This window comes from Fusarium redolens (assembly GCF_020744475.1).
Source record: "Fusarium redolens strain MPI-CAGE-AT-0023 chromosome Unknown BKA55scaffold_13, whole genome shotgun sequence".
Classification (NCBI taxonomy): Eukaryota; Fungi; Ascomycota; class Sordariomycetes; order Hypocreales; family Nectriaceae; genus Fusarium; species Fusarium redolens.
In genome coordinates, this window is record NW_025763676.1 from 1,182,987 (window position 1) to 1,206,734 (window position 23,748).

Consider the following 23,748-nt stretch of genomic DNA (forward strand, 5'->3'; position numbering starts at 1 on the left):
ATATTCTGCTTTGGCAATTTATAATAGCACTCATATAATAATATGGAAGTTTCAGCATAAATATTTCCATTAAAGGCTAATATCGCGTCTATCGTTGCGTTTCCCTCGAAGAGGATGCAATGTCTGGAGAAGTTCTATTGAATGTGCTGTTTGAAACGGCCCCTAGAAAGCTATGTATCCGTTCGTAAACGCCAATGCAGGCTAGCCTCTCATGCTTATTACCTGGAAGACCACGAGCCAAGCCAAGTATTCTTGATACTAAAATGGGGGCCGCAAGGTGTACCGTAATAGGTGTAAGTGTCCCTTTGCTTAGGTTGAGTTTGGCATGGAATTAAGAGAAACATATTTCTCGGTATTCCTCTTAAACATCAAAAATCCCATCAAGATCATTCTAATTCTTCGCAGAATCTTGCAAATGGTCTTTTCTAAGCAGATCCGTCTTTAGTGGGGGGAAACATTCGTCTAAAAAGAAACCATAAGTATGTGGATGAAGCATCAGGCATAACAAACTTACGGGATCGTCTCGTTGTACGCATTCACATCAGGAGCAACAAATGTGACAAATACCACTCTGGTGAGCTTGCTACCCTCTTCGCTTTCAAGGAATTCTCTCACAGTCCTGCAGGCGATCTTAGCGGCAGGAAGGTTGGGAAACCCGTAAACGCCTGTGCTGATGGCGCTGAAACCGATCGTGGTCACGCCGTTCTTGACAGCAAGCTTCAAGCTTTCGCGGTAGCAATTGGCAAGACTCTCGTTGGGGCTCGCGTCTGCAGCGTACACAGGTCCGACGGTGTGAATGACATGCTTGGAAGGGAGGTTGTAACCCTTTGTGATGACAGCCTCGCCAGTGTTAATGGGGCCGAGGGTCTTACACTCCTTAACCAGATCAGGACCAGCGGCTCTGTGAATGGCTCCATCAACGCCCCCTCCGCCTAGTAGCGATCTGTTTGCGGCGTTGACAATGGCATCAAGGCGAAGCTTGGTGATATCGCCGCGAATCAAGCCGATGCGCTTGTTGATGGAATCAGAGGCGGGATAGTCAGGGTCGCTTCTTGATGAGAGATGGGCCTCGGAAAGGGCAGACTCAGGGTCGCGATAGAGTTGGGTGAGGGTTGGAATCTCGCTGAGGCCTCTGGTGGCAGCCATTGTGATGAATCTTTTGGCAAGCATATACGAAGAAGAGTTGTGGTGGGGTTGATGACAGTCTCGAGGGACTGCAGATGTGGCCAGAACGAAATTTGAAGGAAACGAGAGGTATTTTCATGAACCTGGAAAGGCAAGATCTGGTGACCGTCTTCTTTTTCGCCGCAAGTGATATCTGGAGCCTTATCGCGTTCTGCTTTGGGTGTGCTATGATGCAATCGAATATGCCTCTGAGTACCTACCTACTCTGTAAAGTATCAGGTATCTGTTCCTTGGGAACAACAAAGACCAGTGGTTGATGGTTCAGGATCGAGAAGATGAGATGGTAGGGCAAGCGAAAGCGCACGGATTCAGATGGCGAAATGGCGCTTCTTTCTTTTCTTTGTTCTTACAACTCGAGAACGCGACCATGAGAAGTAATGACCTGGAGATAGGAGCTCCATGCCAGTTGATTGCCCTACAAGTGGGGCATGTTCTGGAAGCTTGGGTCCTTGAATGGAGGGGCAACACCCACCATCCGCAGTGGGCCGGGGCTAAGTCTACAGGGGATAGCAGAAAACTTGTTGTACATGACAAAAGCATTCAGATAATGCTAGGATAAATTGACAAGCACATTGGAAGCTCTTTGACGAATTATTTTCGCCCCCTGCTTCAAGTGCCCCAAGCTTTTTGACACCCCAAGGGGCTATCATCTTCCAAGGCTTCTAAATTACGATCGAATAAGCCTCGATCTCGCCTACCTACACGCTAGGGATTAGTCTTCGATTGACGACTAAACTACCTCCAGCACAAAGAAATCTAAAATCACAACCTGGAATGTTCCAAGTCTTCCAGGCTGCTGGTTGGTAAAGCGCACTTCCAGGCTGAAAAGTCCTGTGACCAAAGTTGCGATCCCGCACTTCAAGACACATTCCTCGGTCTTCAATGTTGGTGTTTTGAGAGTCAAGAATCAATGAAGAAATATTGAGATAATAGTAAAACATGAATTCCGAATACTTAAAAACACAGCCAGCATCATTTAAACCCGACATCATATCTTCCCCCAACTAACCCTTGTTAAGGTCTCGACTCAAGTCAAACCTAGATACTAAGCTATTGAACGCGCAAGATGACATTGCCCCGTCTTCGTTCGTTCCCTTTTCCCTAGGTTCTGAGCACTCTGGTCTTCTTAGGCTTCGACTTGGAAACACGTCTCTTGGCCTTAGGAGTTTCCCTCTTCTTCTTCTTCTTCTTCTTCTTGGAATAAAGAGGTGCCCAGCTTGACCTTCGCTTCAAATCATAACCCCTTTCTCTCGCCTCAGACCTTTCGAATGATGCTATCTTGCTAAGCAACTCCTCCTCAGCATTCGAAAACCCAACGAGTGTTGTTCCGCTACTGCTGCTCTCTCTCGACCGTTGCGCTTCGTCGTCTGATACGTCCGTCTCACTGCTGCTGTGATCAAAGTGCGACAAAACTGTGGCCCGACGTCCTTGGCTTAAGACGTCAGTCATGTCAATATCCCGGCTGTCTCTGCGAGTTGGTGCAAGAGGAGATTGGACCACAGATATGCTCCCAGTTGCTGCAGGGGGCGGGCTCTGCCCAATTTGAAACTGTTGCTCCCAAGCCTGGGCAATATCTCCAAGAGGACCAACCACGAAAGCAGAGTTGTGGTCTTGTACCACTTCCCGAGGATACTCGTTGGCGAAGGAGGCAGGGTTTCGCATGGGGAGTGAGGCTTGAGCCATGTTTTGAAGATCTACCGTGAGGTTCTCACGAAGTGCATACGGGTGAGGCGTGATACCATGGGCGACTTGTGGTCCACCGGCAAGTCGATTGTTAACCCAAGTAGCCAGATCTTCTGTACTGTTTGCTACCCATGCAGGTGGCTGATTGGGTTGGTGTTGAGGGAAGGGGGAGCTAGTTCCCGAGGAGAACGCGGAGAACGGAGCATTGTCCGCTTTGAACTCATGCACGTTAGTCAACGGCACTGCCTGGTTTTCGAAGCCCAGCTGCTGGAATTTGGGTAGTATCGGAGGTACCATGCCAGCTTGTTCTGCTGCTGCTTCCTGTAAGGTTGGGGCCTTGTTGTTCAAGCGACTCGTGATGCGATTGAGCATGTCGTTCTGTGCATCGTTCTCTTCCCTTAACAGCTGATGAGCCAGATTCTTCACGGCTTCAACGTTGAATATGCCTGTAGATGGTCCTTTGATGACTTTCTCGTGGTCATTGTTGCCTCGGTCATCATCGAGTGTCCCGGACAATCGCTGAGCAATGCTCAGCACGTCGGGGTCCTCTCCCGGGATGACTACTTTGTAACCGCCAAGGCTGAGTAGTTTCTGGAAGCGCTTTTTGAACTCCTTCATCTTTTCCAGTTGGCTTCCAGTCAGTTTCATCATCTCCCTTTTTGCCAAAAAGTAGAATCTCTGATGGGGCTTGCGGTTCGACTTGCGTGCCATAGGCATCGTTAACAAGAGGTCGCGCCAATTGTGCTCGTATGCATTACTGTCCAGATCCAAGAGCTGTCGAATGTCCTTGACTCTTTGGCCTAGGGTCCATAATCGATTGAACCACTCTGCATCAATGCTTTTGATTCCCCGATCCACAATTCCAACGGGAGTCAACAAGTCGGTGATGGTTTCAAGCATCCTATCAACTCGGTCGCGAAAGTCCACAGCATGGGCTTTACCAAAACGCTCGTAGAGCGGCCAATTTGTGGTTCCTAATTGATATAATTCACATACCATACTTTCGATATGCATAATCTCCTTTTCTAAACGGCGTGTGAAGTCTATGAGTCTAGGTACCAAACGCTTCTCGTAAACCTCGAGGCCGCTGAATCGAATATATCGAGCCCACTCCTCTGGGTCAGAAGCCAAGGTGGCAAGGGAAGCGGAATGGGGGTCGGGATATCCTAGTAGTTGGTAGCTTGTGGCCATCCAGCAGTTATGAAGAAAAACCAGAACGTTATCTTGGGCCTGCCCTTGAGATGCTTGATATGTGTGCGCTGAAACCTCACAGATTATCATGAGAATTTCTCTACTGAGCTGGCGCCAGATTGCGTCTCGATGGCCCCAGGCCTCAATGTCAGTGTTGAATTGCGCATTCATAAAATCAAAGTCGCATGCTTCGTTGATCAGGTTGTTCAGATAGCTCTTCAGCACAATATTTCCTCTACCGCCGAGCCCTTTCATGAAGTCTTCTAACCAGTCCTTGTCGTCCAAAATGCCTAGAGGGATGTCGCCAAAATCGTAAGTGTCATAACCATCATCCGCGGGGTAGTATGTGATTTTATGAGGCTTTTTAGATGGTTCTCTTAGAGCGGCCGTGCCATATTTCTGCATCGCAACGTCCCAGAAAGGTTGTGTAAAGTATTTCTTGACATCTTCTGTTCGAATATAGTGGGAGATCTTGATATTTCGCGTTAAGGGGTACTGCAGCACAGGGGGGACATTAGCGAGACTATCGGAATGTTCACTGAAAGCTACGAGGCCAGCCGCCGTCTGGAGTAGCGCAGGCCTCTGCCTACACATATCCGTTGCAAACGACCAATAGCCACCTCCCATGACCTATCGAACAATATCGTTAATCAACGCCGTTTCGGGGATCTACGACATGGTGTTTGCACTTACATGTGTTTCAAAGGCATGGCCAACCTCGGAGTAGGCGTCATCCTCAAAATAAGGCTCATCATGGAGATCTCTGTGTTCAAAATCACGCAATGAACGCAAGAGCTGCTTGCAGGCCAAGACTTGTTCAGGTCGAGCTATCCCAATCGAGGCCGGATCGGTTAACCACTTGACAGGAGCACTGGAAAACGAATGCTGTCATACTATTAGCTGGAAATAGATATGTATAGATATCACGACTGTGGCTCACCATCATCTCGTGGGCTATCGTAGTTCCGAGTATCAGGCTGGCCTTCAACTTTTCGCTGTTGCTGTACGTATCATTGATCAAGGGCCAAACCAACTCACAATCGATCCTGACGATCAAGCTGCTTCCAGGCGGGTATGTGTTCCACGTTTGTGTAATCCCTGCACAGTGGTCTCTTTGTTGTTTCCCATCGGACAAGAAGCCGCTGGTTAGTTCTATCTTGAATATTCGAAGCAGGGCCTGCCAAGTGGCTTCTCTGGGGTCTATACCACTGTCTTTGACAGCTTTCGCTCCGTCGAGCCTAGACTGATCATTTGGGTCTAGGTTTCGAACGAATTTAATTTTATCGTCTCGGTCTTGTCCGTCCTGTTGCTCAAATAGTTTGCGGTCGACCCACAGTCTGTTTGTGATGTCGAGGAGACTCTCGAGAAAGGTGTCATCCATCCTGAGAAACCGCGAGGCGAGTTGGATGGAAGGCTGCATCGCATCCCACACTCGATCGTTGGTCTTCAACTATTAGCATTATAATGTTTTGGTTCTTGGTTCCAAACATACCCTTGCGTTCCATTCTTCGCGGTTCCCATTGAGGGTATATATCAAACGAGGCTCCTCAGCCGTCTTACCATAGCAACTGGTGTCCACCCATCTTTCACGCTTGAAAAGTCTTTAAGGATGTGTCAGTGCCAGCTCAAACAAATGATATATCCGACCTACTCTGAGACCTGGCCCTTGAGGCCGTTAAGTTCGGTATCGCACATCGAAAAATACCCCTCGGCCTGTAACTGGGGTTTGTTAGACATAGCCAGGAAAAGAAAAAGAAGGCATGCGAGCCTATGTACTCACTTCGTCCATGGTTAAGCTTCCGAAAAGGATGCTCTGCCAGTTTTCATCTATGACTAGATCTTCATACTGTTGCATGAATCTTTGTTCAATTTCATCTAAATTTTGCATATCCGGCCTTGTCCTCTCCATGTAATCATCGACGTGCTCGTTTTCTGCCTTGGCCAAATCTTCGAAACGTCCAAATAGTTCCTTTCCATTTCGAATATCAGCACTGGCAGGGAAGATAGCTCGACTCTCAGCTCGTGTGGGCGACGTTCTCGAACGGCCATCGGTTCGACCAGGAAAGATACCAAATCGTTGAGCGTAAATGGTTGGTTTCTTGAAGCGGTCTCGAGGCAGCAGAGCTGGGCGTATACGATCAAACACACTGTCTTTGATGTCAAAGATGCTCGCATCCCGTTCAGGGCCTTCATCCTGCCAGTTCGGGTCTGTCCAGGCAGGGCAGTAATGGATGTGATCGAAACTCCCACCCGGGGTTGGGGCTACGTTTCCTGGGCTAGAAGCCATGGTGGAGTGAAAATGAAGGAGTATTCAGCCGCAAGGCACAATGAAACGGTCACGGAAAAGGACATAAGAGGATAAATATAGTGCAGAAAGAAACTCAAGGGGAGGTCAGATTCGGTATGCCATCACATTCAAAAGAGGTACCATACGCAGATATACTAATGGGGAGTCATGAGGCTTGATAGAATGGCTTTTCCAAAAATAGGGCTTCATTCGGAACAAAGAGATTGGCCCCGAGAACATGATTCGCAATGTAAAGAAAGCCCTGAACGTCAAGACAATTTTTCACAAACTGATTCGAAGTGGGATCTGAGACGCCAAGACTTGGACAACAAAGCTATATCAGCCATGAGGCTATACAATCTCCATCTTTGAGCCATACAAGGGCACTTTCTGGGATGTTATTGACAAACAAAGAACAGTACATGGGTTGTCGAAGCCACCTCTGGCTAATACTGCAAAGAACCTTAGGCGATCAATACACCAGCTTGACACCAGGCAAAGGAGCATGAGCAGAAGAGAACAAATTACGCTGTATATCCTGGGCTGAACTAATCAAGGTGTCTTGACGGCTCTCTATGAATTTGGTCTACCTTCGAGACGTCGTGCTTGTTTCAATGAGTGGCCTATTCGAAATGCAAAAACTTTCCGGGGCAGGTAAAGAGAGATAACATTACAAACTGTCGGTGAGTTGTGGAGGTATAATCCGGGGGTTCTGGGGCCCCACGATATCAATCCTGTGTACTTGGTGAAGCTTGGATGTGAAACCTTCGTGGTTCCCATTCATCGAGAGCACTGTCCGAGTATCTTTCTTTGTTTCGCAACCCCTCGGACATAAGTCATCCCTGTGTGTACCTTTTCTTTGTGTCTTTGGCTGAAAGGGCAACAACCACTAGAATAAGTGCCGTAGCAACGTGGCGGAGAGAAAGGCTGGGAAAGGCAGCATCTTGTGTTTAAAGCCGGTCCCACCAACCATGATCAACTAGGGTCGAGGGGCAGAAACCCGAAGGGGACTAGGGTGCACATATCGACTTGGACCCGGCGTGGCCGTCGTTTGTTGGGTGAAAGCTTTGTTGCAACGAGAAAAGGTCACACGGAGCGATGGCTAGAAATTATCGGTTGTGGAAGTTGGTGGTTGTTTGTATGCTCGTCACAAAGGGGAGATACGGAGTTGACTGCCTCGGTCCCTTTGGCTCAAACTAAGCCCCGAGGCATCTAAGTTGGATATGTAAGATGCTATAAGAAAGATGTGTCTTGGACTTGGATGGATCGATGGATATACACTTTGACGAGCTGTCTTTCTTCATCAACTTACCAAGACTATGGGATGACCGCATGAAGAATGCATGCTACTCTTGCTTTCACTGCATAAACCCTTGCGCAAATAACATTCAAGTAGCAAGCTCTATCTGGCAATACTCTATTACTATTACGATCCAATTTGAGAAAAGAAAGATCCGAAATCTAGCCAATAGTTTTATGAGCTTGTGATACTTTGAGACATGAAACCAAAGCGTTCCGGAACTTTCTGGGATAGGATAACCAAGTTTGCGAGTTCCGAAACTTGACTCGATAGGAGATCTCAGCCCAACGGTTCGACGGGTGTACCGAATAGAGGAGCGAGTCAAGATGCTTCCTAGGTTTCAAGGCTGAAGTATGGAGTACGAATACGGGAATAAAAACATTAGGCGCTGTAGTATTTCTTTCGTCACTTGCCACAGAGCTTAACAAGATACACGGTGATACTGTGACGAGGGCAAAATAAAATTTGGGTATTGATGCTTTGAACGTCTGGCTAAAATACGTGGCTAATCACCAGAGTTCACAAGAGCCGTTCCGCAACTGGTAGGCTATTTATCTCATTACTCGTGAACTTTGTTGGCGAATTCTGTTTTCCCCCGGCGTAAGTTAAAGCTGTTGTGAAGAGACCTCAATTTAAATTAATTCTTTGAACTTCTACAACCAAAGGCTCATTTTCTTCTAGGTCGTCAGGGAGACGGCGGGAAGTGGATAGCTCAAGTGGGCAAAAATACTGGAGCAGTGTAGTGAATGAAGCCTTGATAGCGACGATGATCCGACAAAATCCGCTATTGGAACAAGAAACAAGCCCAACAACGCTTTGCTGTAGATCTGTCCTCGATATTGTAACCACAGTGGTATATTCAGCAAACTCAAATCTCAACATTACACTTATTACCTATACTTCCAGGCAATAGCTATAGCCATCGTCTTAGATAATAAACTGGATCTCGTGCATCTTGACACATTTGCCTCCTTCGCTCATACAGGGCACCAAAATACGTAGAGAACCCGCTAGAGGTAGCGTCGGAGATGCCTCCCAATACTTTTCGAGACAAAAACTCTACACCGCCCTCATCCACTTACCATATTAGGTTTAGCCCCCACGCTGATAAAACCGATAAGCTGAGTCGCCGCCGCAGACGAGTTAGAAAATTGGAGGGGCAGGAGGGGTAACCCAGTGGTTTTTCTGAAAATTTTGGTGCCCAGAGGCAAACTATGTTGGAAAAAATTTGTGAGCGCATAAAAAATTGGCCCCTCTCTTCTTTTTAACACTCCATCTCCCTCCCTCCATCCTCTCACTCCCATTCTCTTTCTTCCTCCTCCATCGATCTCCGGTCGTCGTCCTCCTCCAGACGAACCTCTCTTACTTTCTTTATTCGCGTTCTAGTTTGTTCTTCGGACTTACCTCCATTGAACGAACACCGCTCCCTCATTCAAGAGGAATTTCCCATCATCGCCGAATAATTCAGAGTCGACTCCTCCATCGATCTCTGTAACCTCGACGACCTCTTTTCTTATACCCCTCAAAAAAGAAAAATCCTATATATCGACATCATGCCTACCGAGAACCAGCAGTCGATCAAGGTCCTGGACGAGCTTTTCCAGAAGCTCACCGTGTCCAAGGAGTCCGCTGATATCAAGGAGTCTTCCAACGAGCTGGCCTCTTTCATCAACGGCCGCATCGGCGACCAGGTCGTCCCTGATAAGTAAGTCTTAGCCCTTTTTGCGATGCCATAATTCGGCTTCTCCCATGGGATATTACTGGGCGCCTCGAGGCTAGGGGTTAGTCTACACTAGACACTCGCCAATCCTGTTGCCCTCGGTTTTCGCCTCATTTTGGTGCAGTCAGCATCCGAGCTGATGTGTCCCATGCATGTGAGACGAGGAACTGGGAAGCGGCTTGATTGGACGGTATCTTGCGTCGGACAAGACGAGTAGCAGAACTTTTTCTTCCTCTCGTTTGCCCCTCCATCGTTTGGGCGCCCAATCTTACCCCGCCAGATTTGGGCGAAGTGCGATTCTACGCTAGGCCCATTTTTTGGTTGACCCCTCCAGCGAAGCATCCACAAAAAAAATTCTTGGGGTGACCTTCATGTGCTAACCATTTTTGTCTACAGTGTCATCGAGGGCCTGAAGAAGCAGCTCGCCAACAAGAAGGACGCCACCGCCCGTGAGAAGGCTTGCGTCGCCATCGAGGCCATTGCTTCTCACTCCGAGGTCTCCGCTTCCGTCGAGCCCTACCTCGTCGTCCTCCTCCCCAGTGTCCTTGCCGCCGTCGGCGACAAGATCACCGCTGTCAAGAATGCTGCTCAGAGCGCCGTTCTCGCCATCGCTGGCGGCATCAACGCCAACGCTGTCAAGGCTGCTCTCCCTTCCGTCATGGAGTCTATCCGATCCGCCCAGAAGTGGCCTGAGAAGATGGCTGCTCTCGACTTCGTCGAGGCTCTTGTCAAAAGCTCTCCTGCCCAGCTTGCCTACCGTGTCCCTGAACTCATTCCCGTCATCTCCGAGTCCATGTGGGACACTAAGAAGGAGGTTAAGGAGCGTGCCTACAAGACCATGGAGCAGCTTTGCCAGCTGATTGTCAACAAGGATATTGAGCGCTTCATTCCCGAGCTTATCAAGTGTATCGCCAAGCCTGAGAACGTTCCCGAGACCATTCACTTGCTCGGTGCCACCACCTTTGTCACTGAGGTTCAGGAGCCTACTCTTGCCCTCATGGTTCCCCTTCTGGATCGTGGTCTGGCTGAGCGTGATACCGCTATCAAGCGAAAGACCGCTGTCATCGTTGACAACATGTGCAAGCTCGTCGACGATCCCAACATCGTTGCTCCTTTCTTGCCCAAGATGATGCCAGGTCTCCAGAAGAACTACGAGAACTTGGCTGACCCTGAGGCTCGTGACAAGACCAAGCAGGCTCTCGACACCCTAACCCGTGTCGGTGACATCAAGAACGGTGTCATTCCCGAGGCCCGCCACGACGGTGCCATCAATGTCATCCTCCCCAAGGTCAAGGCCGCTCTCTCCCCTAAGTTCGCCAACTACGTTGAGAAGATGGGCCCCGTTGCTGAGTACATCGCTGCCATTGCCGGTCAACTCGTCGACGAGAAGGAGACTGAGTCCATGATCTGGGTCGACAACCTCAAGGCCTACGTATCTGTCATCGCTGGCATTGACAACTCTGAGTCCATCGTCGAGACCCTCCGCAAGACTGCTCTCCCCGGTGCCGTTGCCGAGGCCGAGGCCGAGGAGGATGAGGAGGAGGGTGAGGATCTTTGCAACTGTACCTTCTCTCTTGCCTACGGTGCCAAGATTCTTCTCAACCAGACCCATCTCCGTCTCAAGCGTGGTCAGCGTTACGGTCTTTGTGGTCCCAACGGTTCCGGAAAGTCCACCCTCATGCGCGCCATCAACAACGAGCAGGTTGAGGGCTTCCCTAAGCAGAGTGAGGTCAAGACTGTCTTCGTCGAGCACGACCTCGACTCCGCCGATACTGAGATGACTACTATCGACTGGACCATGAAGAAGCTTGCTGAGGCTGGTGTCACCACCACCCAGGCTGATGTCGAGAAGCAGCTCAACGAGTTCGGCTTCACCGAGCAGATGGTCAAGGGTGAGATCAGCGCCCTCTCTGGTGGTTGGAAGATGAAGCTCGCTCTGTGCCGTGCCGTCTTCGAGGCTCCTGATATCCTGCTTCTTGACGAGCCTACCAACCATTTGGATGTGAAGAACGTCAAGTGGCTCGAGGAATACCTTATCAACTCTCCTTGCACTTCCATCATCGTCTCTCACGACTCTGGTTTCCTCGACAATGTCTGCCAACACATCGTCCACTACGAGCGTTTCAAGCTCAAGCGCTACAAGGGTAACCTGGCTGCCTTCGTCGCCCGCAACCCCTCTGCCAAGTCTTACTACGAGCTTGGTGAGTCCGAGATGGAGTTCACCTTCCCTGAGCCCGGTTTCCTCGAGGGTGTCAAGACCAAGGCCAAGGCTATTCTCCGTGCCACCAACATGTCCTTCCAGTACCCTGGTACCTCCAAGCCTCAGATCCAGGACATTTCCTTCCAGTGCTCTCTGGGTTCCCGTATTGCCGTCATCGGTCCTAACGGTGCTGGCAAGTCTACCCTGATCAACGTTCTCACTGGTGAGCTCATCCCCACCCAGGGTGAGATCTACCAGCACGAGAACATCCGTATCGCCTACATTAAGCAGCATGCTTTCGCTCACATCGATAACCATCTCGACAAGACTCCTTCCGAGTACATCCAGTGGCGATTCCAGACTGGTGAGGATCGTGAGACCATGGATCGTGCCAACAAGGTCATCACCGAGGCCGATGAGAAGGCCATGGACAAGATCTTCCGTATTGAGGGCTCTCAGCGTCGTGTCATCGGCATCAACAGCCGAAGAAAGTTCAAGAACTCTTACGAGTATGAGTGTTCGTTCGCTCTCGGTGAGAACGTCGGCATGAAGAACGAGCGATGGACCCCCATGATGTCTGCTGACAACGCCTGGTTGCCCCGAAACGAGCTTCTGGCTTCTCATCAGAAGATGGTTGCCGACGTTGATATGAAGGAGGCTCTTGCCTCTGGTCAGTTCCGACCTCTGGTCCGAAAGGAGATTGAGTCTCACTGCGCCAACTTCGGTCTCGATGCTGAGCTTGTTTCTCACTCTCGCATGCGTGGTCTGTCTGGTGGCCAGCGTGTCAAGACTGTCCTCGCCGCTTGCTCTTGGCAGCGACCTCATCTTATCGTCCTTGACGAGCCTACCAACTATCTCGACCGTGACTCTCTCGGTGCCCTGTCCAAGGCCCTGAAGAAGTTCGAGGGTGGTGTCATCATCATTACTCACTCTGCCGAGTTCACCAAGGACTTGACTGAGGAAGTCTGGGCTGTCATGGACGGCAAGATGACTCCTTCCGGCCACAACTGGGTGCAGGGCCAGGGTTCTGGTCCTCGTCTCAAGGCTGACGATGGTGATGAGGAGGAGAAGTTCGACGCCATGGGTAACAAGATTGTCACCACCAAGAAGAAGGTCAAGCTGAGCTCTTCTGAGGCACGAAAGAAGAAGAAGGAGCGTATGGCCCGCCGAAAGCGTGGTGAGGAGGTGTTCAGTGACGAGGATGATTTGTAAACGCATATATCCCGCGACACGTTTACTCTACCATGTCTTGTGACGACTTCTCTTGATGACTACATACCATTTTCCTTTGTCATGCGTTGATCAAAAAAAGTTACGGGTGCGTCTTTGGTAATGGATGACTGCACTTTTGGCTTCCCGATAGACGGAAAGCTTTGTTAGACTACCACCATGGAGGAACGAGGAAATAACATGGGGGATTGGAGGATCCCAACTGTGTTGAGCCCTCGACTTGGTGGGTTGGAGGTTGGCAACTAGTTAGAGCCAAATAGACTTGATTACGATCATTCTGTGTCTTGATATAAATGTGAATGCTGTAATGAACTGTGTTGAGTGCCCAAAATTGACATTCCGCTGATTGAGCCAAATTGTAAATGCAAAGATCAAGCAAATCAATGAGTATGTGTCTTGCCACTAGACATCAACACCATTAACCCTCTCGAGACTCCTTCAACTGTATTGTATGCATATGCGACAGACCTTACATCGGTATGCTATCATCTGGTGGAAAATTAATGTTTCGCTTCTTTATAGGGTAGGCAATTTCTCCCAGTTGATGCAACAACAACAAAGATGAATCAACAACTGTCCAGCAACAGTTACAGAAATTGACCAGAAAAGCAAAAAAGAAAATGTCTGATGAGACTGGGACTCGAACCCAGGAGGATTGCTCCACCAGGAAATTGGTGTTAAGGTTAACCTTAACCTGGCGCCATAACCAACTCGGCCATCTCACCGAATCTATTTGATGCAAGATGTAGCAGTATTCTCACTCAGGTTCCCTACCCACACGTGCAAGTGATGATACCCACCGTTTGCCTTGTTTCGATAGTCTGAAGCACTCGACCAGGTATCTTATAGGCATTGCTCCAGTGTGGAACGTAATTTGAGTCCAACGATAACTCATCCCAACCCAAGTATGTCTCTATAGCACCAAGCCACAGAGTATATATTGTCGTAGTCACCACGTTACACGTTTTCAATATCAGCAACCATGTGACAACAACACATTATCATATATACTATCAAACCTGTACAGGTGAGTATAAGCACAACTTGATAAGTAGCATACAGCACCGAAATCATAAACAGACAAAAAACGCAGGTGGTGTGTAGTGGTTATGTGGATTTCATAGAGACAAAAAGCTAGGTAAGCTCATAATGAGAATATTCCTTGCGTACTGAACCTCACCGTACCTATTCGAGTCCATTATCAAAGCACGGGCACTTACATCACTAGGTACCTTTGTGGCCAAAACTCCGTCTTCAGACTTCAACGCCCAGTCTCTTAGGATCATGCACTTCGTCCTCCATACCAATAACCCCAGGTTCACTATGTGGTCCAAACTCAAGTACTCCTCCACGTCATTCACATTCATCATTTCACTCCTAGGGAGTTATGAATTGTCGTATGAGTATAGTCCCATCTCCTGCTCTTTCTGGTCATTTCTATCAACATACGATTAAACTTTCAGCTCCCAGTCAAGCCATCCCGACTCCCCGGGGCCGGAAGACCCACTACTGCCGTACCTCCCGGACCGGACGTCCATCTCCAATCAACCCTCAACTACTTCATCTCGATATCCCACCATTCAAAGGCTCGAGGGTGAATGTATTCAACCCTAGTAGTATACTTGCGGACGGCGCTTCCGCGGACGAATGGAGATAGCTTAAAGAAACCGATCCCTACATACCAAGAACTCCTAATTAACCTTGCCAAACACCAAAACAGATATCCAACTCCGTCTACACGGTCTTGAGCACCGGAATGACAATACGGTTTCACGGCTTTATACTCCGTGCTTTGTCCGTCACTATCAGTACTTAAGAATCTATGCCACTGACACCTGCTTAACTTATCAACCCCAAAACCTTATCATGCCCATCCCTGCTTATCACCACCCACCCATACCAAACTACTCCAACGTGCGCTTCTCTCACACCCCCTTCTAGAAACTCCCGAGTTTGGGCAAACCTCACTCCCCCTCCCCCTTCCCCGTCACCTTTGCCCCCTTTGTGCATCGGCTTCGTGCGCGATCTACATGGGCGCTCCCCCGCCTTCTGAGCCACGAGCTAAGGAATCAATGAGCAGACAGGGGAGGCGCATTTGATGCTGCTTTGTATTGCCGATCTCGTGATCGGCAGTTCAAATCTATTGGCCGTTCCCTGTAAAGATTGCCAACCTTGATGCGCGAGATCGAACATATCACGGCGGCGCAGTATCATTGAGCTGTTTGGGTTTTACGTCACCAGTGTCGAGGCACGATCACGTAGATACTCTGAAGGCTAGAGAGATAGGCGAGATATTAATGAATTTTGGAGTAAGGTAACTCTAGGCTAGACTTGCTCCCGCGATTGGGGGCAAATAGAGTTGCTGGCTCTTATTTTCCGTAGCTAACTTACCAAGTTAGGGATGGTTCTCGCAACTACACGTCACACATCAGAGATTGGGATTCATCATCACATCGGGTCACTCTGGCTTCAGATTGGGACAAGGAATGAATCCAAAAAGAAAAAAACACAGCTATGCCTTGGGTATAATTTCAGTAAACTACTTAATATGTACAGTCAAATCTCATGTTCTATGAACTCGTAGATTGCACCGGCAGTCGCCTCTTAGTCATTTCCGCATAAAGTAAATACTGAAACACTCTACTCATCCGAATACGCCTTGCGCTTGATGCCAACGAGCATTCCCATCTCCTGCCAGAAGCCAGTAGGGGGGTTGTGATGGAGTTCTCGTAAGCGTCAATGATAGGACGCTCCCAGGTAAGATCGACCTCATGGGGACGAAGCCAGCGAGTCTTCTTGTAGAGCTTCCAGAAAACGAAAAGACAGGGGGCGACGATTTGCATGGTGTAGTTCTTGAAGAAGCTCTCGACATCCCAAGGCTTGAATGACTTGTAGCCGTAGCACATGACGACCAAGAACTGGAAGACCAGGCCAATAATGGCGCACCAAGGCTGGAAGCGGCCGTAGTAAGGCATCTTGCTTCGGTCAATTCCCTGAGCCTTACAGGCGCGGTAGTAGTTGAGGAAGGTGAGTCCCATGACAAGGTAGTTGATGAGACCACCGGCTGTCATAAGGGCAATGAGCCAGTTAAGAACCTCAGCTGAACCACTGCTGCACTGGAGGAATGAGAGCATAGGGAACAGCATGACGACGCAGAAACACCAGATGGGAACACCGGAAGCGGTTGTCTTTCGCAGGAATCGGGGAGCGCGACCCTCAAGAGCAAGGCCATACAACGATCGAGTGGCACAGTAGGTATAGGTGTTACCTGCCGAGAAGATAGATGTAAGGAGGAGCGCGTTAACGATGTGGGGAAGCACGTCGACCTTGAGGATGTCCATAGCCATAACATAGGGCGACGCAGCAGCGGTGCCGCTTCCCTCCTCGCCAGTAACGAAAATCTTGACGAGCTGAGGATAGTTGTAGGGGACGACGATACCGACAGCGAGGGAGCCCATAATGAAGAAGAAGCAGAATCGGTAGTAAACCGTCTTGAAGGCAGCCTTGATGTAGACACTAGGTCGCTTAGCCTCGGCAGCGACCATCGAGATGTATTCGGGACCGACAACAGTAAAGCTGGCGCTCCAGAGGGCACCGAGGAAGCCCTCGAAGCGACCAAGAGGACCATTACCATTGACATCCGAGAAAGCACCTGGGTTCTTCCAGTAGCGGAATCCATAGGCATCTCCTTGAGGGTTGCCGCCAACCATTGTGATGAAAGTGAAACTGAAGAGCATGAGGATCAGGATAACTTTGCCGCCCGAAAGCCAAAATTCGGCTTCACCGTAGGCCTTGACAGCCAAGATATTCAGAAGGCTAAATTACGCCAACACCGTTAGTACGCGAACTCTATTGATGGAGAGGAGATGAGCGGATATTTTCATGTTCACGACCAGCTGAGCCGATAGAATCAAGCAGACCAGTATGGCACCAACATGCGAAACAGCGGAGAAAAGCGCAATCATCTCAAGAACCTTGTACTTACGCGTATAATATAATGACACCAATACAGATGCCAGCTGTAGGGCCAGGTTTCGTGATATCATCGCTCCAGTATGAGAGGACAAGGTTGATGGCAGTGATTTCGAATGGAATCAGAAGACCTTCGTAGAGGAAGAAGTTCCAACCAGCCATAAAACCAAGAGCGTCATCGGCCCAATGACCGGCGAGACGGATAAAGCCACCAGAAACGGGCATGTAAGTGCTCATCTCGGCGACACCATTGTTCACACATGCGAGGATACCAGAGTAGATTGTATAGGCGAGGAACAAACCGAGGGGACCACCCTGGGCGAGACCACCACCGATACTCACGAAGAGAGCAGTACCAATGGAGCCACCAATGGCAACGAGCTGGATCTGTCGGTTGTTGAGGAGACGGTGCAAGCCATCAGCGTTGTCCATAGTGTGGCCGGCCGCAACGTCGCCGTTGTCGGCCAGGTACTTGTCGGTAGAACCAGCATTGCTGATGTAGTTGTTGGAGTTCTTCTCCTCGTCGGAAGCCATCTTGAAAGATGTCGCCTTTGCAGGCTTGGTTGGTTTCGGTCTATCGATATATTCTTGCGAACAAGGTCGAAGGAAGGACAATCGAGCAAGAGTCTGCGAAGCAATGAAGCAAGCAGACGAGAGTGAATTGAATATACCGTGCGAAACACAGGTATAGAAAAGCGTTAAAGGTGTAAAAACACGAGGTGAGAGGGGAGAAGAAAGTTGTATCTTGGAGGTGCGGGCGTTGAAGTTAATAAGTAAAATCTGACATGGGGGGGAAGAGCTTCGATTGACCCCAACCCATCTTCCCTTGCCCTTTTCTTACTGCTTTCAAGTCAGGGAACAGCCTAGCAGCAAGGTAGGTACAACATGCAAGTAAATCCTGGGGCTTTCTGCTGAAATCGAGTCGAGTCGAACTGTTGGAGGCCAAGCCGCAGTTACTGTATTGACTGCAGCGGGATGATGGCGGCCAGTCCGAACCAGGATTAGCTGAAGGAGGAGTGGAGAAACAAAGCCAAGCCCAACTCTCGAGGCCAACTGCTTCGGGCTACCTCAGTTCCAAGTATCTGCACCTTTGCGTGAGGCATATTAAATACCTCGGTTGCATGTAACAAGTTGACGACATGGGTTATTCCTACTTCACGCCCGGTCGAGTCAACCAACCAATCCCGGCTCAATGCCAGTGTGTAGTTTCGATTTTTGTTGCTTTTACCTTAGAGAAACTGCGCTCAATTGTCTGCTCTGCGCAGTTTTCCCAGGGCAACATACGTACAGTTTTTCGATGCGGCAACAGATTCGACATGGTATGGATCAGGCTGCGCGATGTGTCGTATTCGGCGTCCCCTCTGCTGACCATCCGTACATTGGTTGGACCCAAAGGAATGGTTCATCTACACGTCTTTTGACCATTTAGCGAGCCACGAGGCTCTGGTGTTCCGTACATCTTGTTGCGGGCTCTTTCTGACTCTCTCGTCCTTCCGCAGAGACAACTAATTCAAAGACGTTTCAGCTCTCTCCACTTGGTGTTACTGCCCTCCCTTCATTCGCAGTTATCCTGTTGAATGTGTTCCTTGGTTCATCCCAGTACAGTTCCACTTCCAAACATTCATTTTAGGGCAAAAGGCGATATATTTCATGACGATGTTGGTCAGAGCCTGGTCTGATGGTCCAAACTTTGTGCGGTTAGACTTGACTCGAGAGAGCTTGTTGGGTCATTTTGCGTTTCTGGCGTCTGGATATTTCCTTGTACTGCTCGAGGCCATGGTACTTGGCGCTTCTCCACCCCCATGGAGAGGGGTGGGATCTTCCCCATCAGAGATATCTCTTTCTCCACTCGCATGTACCTCGTACATTGGACGCATCCATGCATCCTTGTCAGGATGCTTCCCCGACAGTGGACCACTGCTGATAAGGGTGCTTTTTGCCGATTGACGTTGGACCCTAGGTCTTGGGATATGCTGATCACCAGAAGTAAGCCGTCCTTCATAATTGCTGGTGCCTAGGCACTCCGCGTTGTTAGTGTCGCTCTTGGAAAGGGGCCTTTCTCTGGGCAATCCGAAAATTGCCCGGTCTTGGATCATATTAAATGTCTTTGAGCCAATTCGGAGTCTCCACGGAAGTCGGGGATCTGGAGGCTCTGGCTGGAGCCAATTCCGCCAGAGGGGTAACCTCCACTGTAAAAGCAGTGTGGAGCTTCTCCAAAAACTCGCCTCAGTGGGTGACCTCCACTGAAGCGGATGGATGGAGCTATCTTACAGTGGCCAGTGCCCTATAAAGTCTCCTCGAAAGATAAGCTTCCTGTTAGTTCGTGGCCAACCAGATCGAGCAGAGACATGATTGATGCGTGGAAATTGGTAGCCAAGTCAACAACTGCGTAATTTTCTCGCAACACGGACCGAAAGGGCATGTAGAGTTTCAGGAGAATTCACATATGATTGTTTTTCATAAATCCTCAAGCCCTGATAAAATTCTGTGATAGTTCTTGTTGTTGGAGGGACTGCGTTCTTGCTCACGTGCTACTGCAAGCAAGTAATAATGTCCGCAGTAGTATCTCTGACGTCATCGTCGCCAGGCTGAGGTAGATCACACCTGCCAAATTGGGCCACAACCGTTGGTAGCGAGTCCTTCTTCCATTCGCAGGCTTCACTATCTCTTTGAGTGGCACAAGACTACAGCAGGTCACTCGCTCCACTTTGCTTACTAACCCTGCTAGTACCTGCAGGGTATGTAAAGTTCTCGTTAGATAGCTTCTTTATTTAAAGCACCTAAATCCTTATATAAATCACCTTTAGTAAGTCTTAAATAAAATAATAAGCTCTCTAAAAATACCTAAATTTATAGATAATTATAGCTTTAATACCCTGCCTTTAAGGGCAGCTAATAACCTTACTAATATGCCTAATTTTCTAGCTAAAGAGGGCTATAATAATAATTTTTAACTTTTTAATATTAAATATTATAATTTTTAAATTAACCCTTTACCTTAATAACTATTTAAATTATTTTAGCTTTTTATACTTATTTCCCTTATATAGTTATAGATTAAATATATTAATAGCTAAGTTACTTATTTACTTAAAAATGCAGTTATTAATAACTAAAATACCCTTCTTTATAAATAGTCTTATATTATTAAGTAAGAAGGTATCTTTACTTTAATAGCTTATATATAGCTTAAGGTCTTTATTTACTTATAAATTTATAAAGAAATATTAATTATAAACTATTAAAAGTCCCTTAGCCTAAGAGATTAATACTTTCTTTATTTATTTATTAAGTTTATATTATTATAGAAATTCTAGTTAATTATAAGGTATTTTTATACTTTTAATTATATTAAGCTTAATATAAGTAATAAGGGTAATCTTTTAAAGACCTTTTAAGTAGCTAAAAAGTAATTTAATTATATATAAAGGGTATTTATTAAGCTTTATTTTCTAAGGACTAATTTAATTATAGATAAGTATATAGTCCTTTTTATAGGCAGATTAAAAGAGATAATAGTTATTAAGAATAAGCCTATACTACTAGGGTTTAAAGTCTAGGTTATTATATAATAAGGCTACTTTTTATAATAGCTTTAGTATATAAAGGCATTACTATATAAGGCTATTATAATTAAGCTACTTATATTAATACTATATAGTAAAAAGGGAAAGCTATAAACTAAGATTCTTCTTAATAATATATAAAGTATTATAGTTTACTTACTAAAAAGGCTATTAATATAGATATATTATATCTTTATAAATAACCTTTTTTTATTATTATAGCTCTTTTGCCTTCTTTAGTAGCTTAGCTATAGTATTATAGGCATAATATGCCCTAACTATAGTATTAGTATTAAGATAAAGTAAATAAAAGAGATTAAAAAAGCTCTTAATAGTATAGCTTTATAATATAATAAGGTATATTTAATCTTAATATAAGATAAATAAGTATAAATAGCTTTACCTATATTTCCCTTACTAATTTATTTATTTCCTTTTTCTTTAAGTTATTTAAATTACTTAAAAAGATAGTAATATTATGCTCTTCCTTTTAACTATACTTAGCAGAGCCCCTTATAAGTATATATTAAAAAAGAGGAAAAAGCCTATTAAAAGAGGCATAAAGGTAAAGGCATAATGCCTATAATAAGTCTTTAATAGTAATAGCTTTAAGATAATCCTTATTTTTATTATTATTACTTAATATAATAATAAAATAAATTATATTAATTATAGTAATTAAATAAGGTCTTATATAATATATTAATATTAATTTTATTATAGTCTTTAGTAAGTATTACTTTAGTCTTTCCTCCTTAAAGTTATACTTATAAATAGCTTTATTTTATAGAAAAAAATATAGTAGCCTTATTAAAAGCCTTATAGTATACTTAAAGCTTAAAAAGAGGCTATTTATAATACTATTTTTAATAAATATAAAACTAAGAGTTATATAAAGAAGAGATACTATATAGGGAAGGAGGAAGATACTAAAGATATTAAAGTATAGTAAATTTACTTATAAAGAGATATTAATTATATCTATTAAGGCATGCCTTTTAACTGCCTAGCTTATAAAGGCTGCCAGTAAGGGCAGCCTTAACCCTTTAAAAAAAGGAAGGAAAAAGGAGGTTATCTATAGCTAATATTAGGAAATAAATAAAGGGTATAGACCTAATATAGTTATAAAGTCTTTAAGGTAGCTATTTATAACTTAGCTAACTGCTGGTACTTCTATTATACGCAAAATTAGGTGCGTGCGAATGTACTTTAAGTAGCGCTCATTTTGATAGGTCCTATACCCCTGTCGTGACCCCGCTGTAGTCTTGTGCCACTTAAAGAGATAGATTTCAGGCTTTGGTTAAAGCACCACTGTAACTTGCAGCAGCACAGCCAGACAGGCTACTAGGCAGCCAGTACTGGGCTCGCTTTGCTTTCCCTACCTATGTCTATCATCGAACACAGAATTTGATCGACAGAAGAAGGCATCAAGCTTTCTGCTCATCTATTGGACCCCAGATCAACGATGGAGTCGCTCGTGCATCACAGATCAGCAAACTACCCTAAAATGAGTCCCAGTTGCGTGGAATCCGGGGGTGTAGCATACCCTCATGGTCTCGAACACGGCAATTCTTTCTGACACTTCACTTCATCGTTTTATTACGGCCGTAGTCACGGTGGTCACGAAAAAAACTGGAGTGACCATTACATAAATACTTACTTTCAACGACGTCTCATTTCGCCGCTCTCACACCAACTCTCCTCCCACCATCAACTCGACCCCAACGCCACAAACTTGGCGGCGGTGGCACGCGTCAACGTTGGATGTCTCATGTTGATGTCGGATACTTGAGAGAGGTTCACCGGTCACGTGTCGATCATTAATCCTGCGCTGAGGAGCGGAATGAGCGACGCAGCCAAGAGCGCCCAGGCATCGAGACGTAACCCCAAGTAACTCGAAGCAGTTGTCTCACCACCTTCCATCTGGCCAACTTGCTTTGTTGTCGAGAGGAGTGGCCCAAGTCATAAGATTGTTTGACAAGCAATACTTGAGAATACACTTCGACTTCAAACACAAAGAAAGCTTGTCTAGACAGGAACGCACTTGGCCATGTTCCAGCGAATATCATGTCCAGTCTGGATTGGGTACTGCCAATTCTTTCAGACTTTTACCGTATACTTGGATCTAGGTATCCCCAATCTCCTGTGGAACAAGGGGAAACATGCATAGCTGCGATGCAACACTATGATGATAGAAACTGCAGCATGCTGAACCCAACATCGCCCCTGTCGCGTGGGGAAGAGGTCATAGTGCAGTTGAAGAATGTATTGTCCTGTGTGTTCCGCACCCTCAACCGAGCTGAAGGTGAGATGGGCGATTTCTTGAGAACCCTTGCAGCAGACCGGACCCTTGTTCTTCAGGACTCGGGCCTGACGACATAAGCTGGTATTACGGGCCGAGACATGCAACATATTTGCACTTCCGTGAACTGCGTCTGGCGCGCCTGGCGCCAATTTCTCACTCATTGGGAGTATATTATGGAGTTTGTCGTACAGCTCTCGCCCTACAGTGCAGTACGTGCGCCCGGTTTACGTTGGCTGGGTCCATCACGATCTTTGTCATCGTTAACGGAGTAAGTTCAGTGCGTTTGTCTTACAAGTGTCCAATGAACCGTCTCAAACGTTCAATAGCTCAATGTACAGGCTAGGATTTACGCCAGTCTCCACTGCTCGATTCCATCGCCTAGACGCATTTCACAGTTGGTGGAAGGCTGTGCCTATTAATTCTTGGCATCGAATTACGACTGGCGGTGGTTTTGTCCTGCCTTGGCATACACGGACATGGCCGCTGGCTGCACGCCGTACAAAGTGCGTTTCTTGCATGCCCTGACAGAATGTTACAGTCAGATTCATGCTTAGACACCAATCACTATTTGGTCGATGCATTTGCGGCTTCATCAACGATGGCTGAACCGTTGTACGTCAGGCGCGTAACCACAGTGGCACTGATAGAAGCGCAAATCTCTCCGGTTTGAGGAAGCAATAAGCTTTTCCTCCAAATCTTGAGAGGTGCACGACAAACAAAGGCCTCTCATAGGCTTCGGTATTACGCCGAACCTCGCGCTATGCGACGCAGCGACAAGTCTGCACCCACTTTTACCGTACTGGTAGTGGAGACTGATGAACATCCAGAGGACTTGTCGAACCTTGCTTGACGCTGGACGGTTTCCGTACACAGTTGCGTTGTTTAGTTTCGATTGGTACGGTTTTTACTCACAGACCCCCGTTCTAAACGCCTTGGAGGGAGGCGCATGGCTTTCCCCAACTCTGTCTAGTTGCGGTCTAAAAGCATCGATGGGGTCTAGATCAGGGACTGAAAAGTGGGAACGGCTCGTGGAAACGGACAAGGAGCCCTGTAGGCTGCAACGGACCCTGACGTTCCTTATTAAACGTAGGTCACAAAAAGAGAACGAC

General features: G+C 47.0%; 5 protein-coding genes and 1 non-coding gene across 6 annotated transcripts; 2 read left to right on the forward strand and 4 right to left on the reverse strand.

Annotated features, from left to right (window-relative positions):
- Positions 1 to 49: 49 nt before the first annotated feature.
- On the reverse strand, positions 50 to 1,553 carry BKA55DRAFT_576458 (uncharacterized protein). The gene is made up of 2 exons (XM_046193481.1): positions 515 to 1,553; positions 50 to 462 (listed from the first exon to the last, which is right to left on the reverse strand). The coding sequence occupies exons 1-2, from the start codon at positions 1,168 to 1,170 to the stop codon at positions 426 to 428; spliced, it is 693 nt and encodes a 230-aa protein (XP_046046592.1). The 5' UTR covers positions 1,171 to 1,553; the 3' UTR covers positions 50 to 425.
- A 336-nt stretch (positions 1,554 to 1,889) lies between these two features.
- On the reverse strand, positions 1,890 to 6,346 carry BKA55DRAFT_740902 (uncharacterized protein; the record flags this gene model as incomplete). Its single annotated transcript, XM_046201456.1, has 6 exons — positions 1,890 to 4,689; positions 4,753 to 4,944; positions 5,000 to 5,503; positions 5,552 to 5,660; positions 5,711 to 5,778; positions 5,840 to 6,346. 6 exons carry the CDS (start codon positions 6,344 to 6,346, stop codon positions 2,287 to 2,289), a joined length of 3,783 nt encoding a protein of 1,260 aa, XP_046046593.1. The 3' UTR covers positions 1,890 to 2,286.
- Positions 6,347 to 8,803: 2,457 nt separating this feature from the next.
- BKA55DRAFT_576465 (armadillo-type protein) lies at positions 8,804 to 13,071 on the forward strand. Its single transcript, XM_046193482.1, has 2 exons — positions 8,804 to 9,351; positions 9,763 to 13,071. The coding sequence occupies exons 1-2, from the start codon at positions 9,200 to 9,202 to the stop codon at positions 12,776 to 12,778; spliced, it is 3,168 nt and encodes a 1,055-aa protein (XP_046046594.1). The 5' UTR covers positions 8,804 to 9,199; the 3' UTR covers positions 12,779 to 13,071.
- Positions 13,072 to 13,421: 350 nt separating this feature from the next.
- On the reverse strand, positions 13,422 to 13,521 carry BKA55DRAFT_t217. The gene has a single exon. It is a non-coding gene; the product is annotated as a tRNA-Leu (tRNA).
- A 340-nt stretch (positions 13,522 to 13,861) lies between these two features.
- BKA55DRAFT_576467 (uncharacterized protein) lies at positions 13,862 to 14,664 on the forward strand. Its single transcript, XM_046193483.1, has one exon. The coding sequence runs from the start codon at positions 14,184 to 14,186 to the stop codon at positions 14,451 to 14,453; it is 270 nt and encodes an 89-aa protein (XP_046046595.1). The 5' UTR covers positions 13,862 to 14,183; the 3' UTR covers positions 14,454 to 14,664.
- Positions 14,665 to 15,436: 772 nt separating this feature from the next.
- On the reverse strand, positions 15,437 to 17,302 carry BKA55DRAFT_596438 (amino acid permease/ SLC12A domain-containing protein; the record flags this gene model as incomplete). The annotated part of the gene is made up of 3 exons (XM_046195945.1): positions 15,437 to 15,487; positions 15,565 to 16,612; positions 16,782 to 17,302. 3 exons carry the CDS (start codon positions 17,300 to 17,302, stop codon positions 15,437 to 15,439), a joined length of 1,620 nt encoding a protein of 539 aa, XP_046046596.1.
- Positions 17,303 to 23,748: the final 6,446 nt, after the last annotated feature.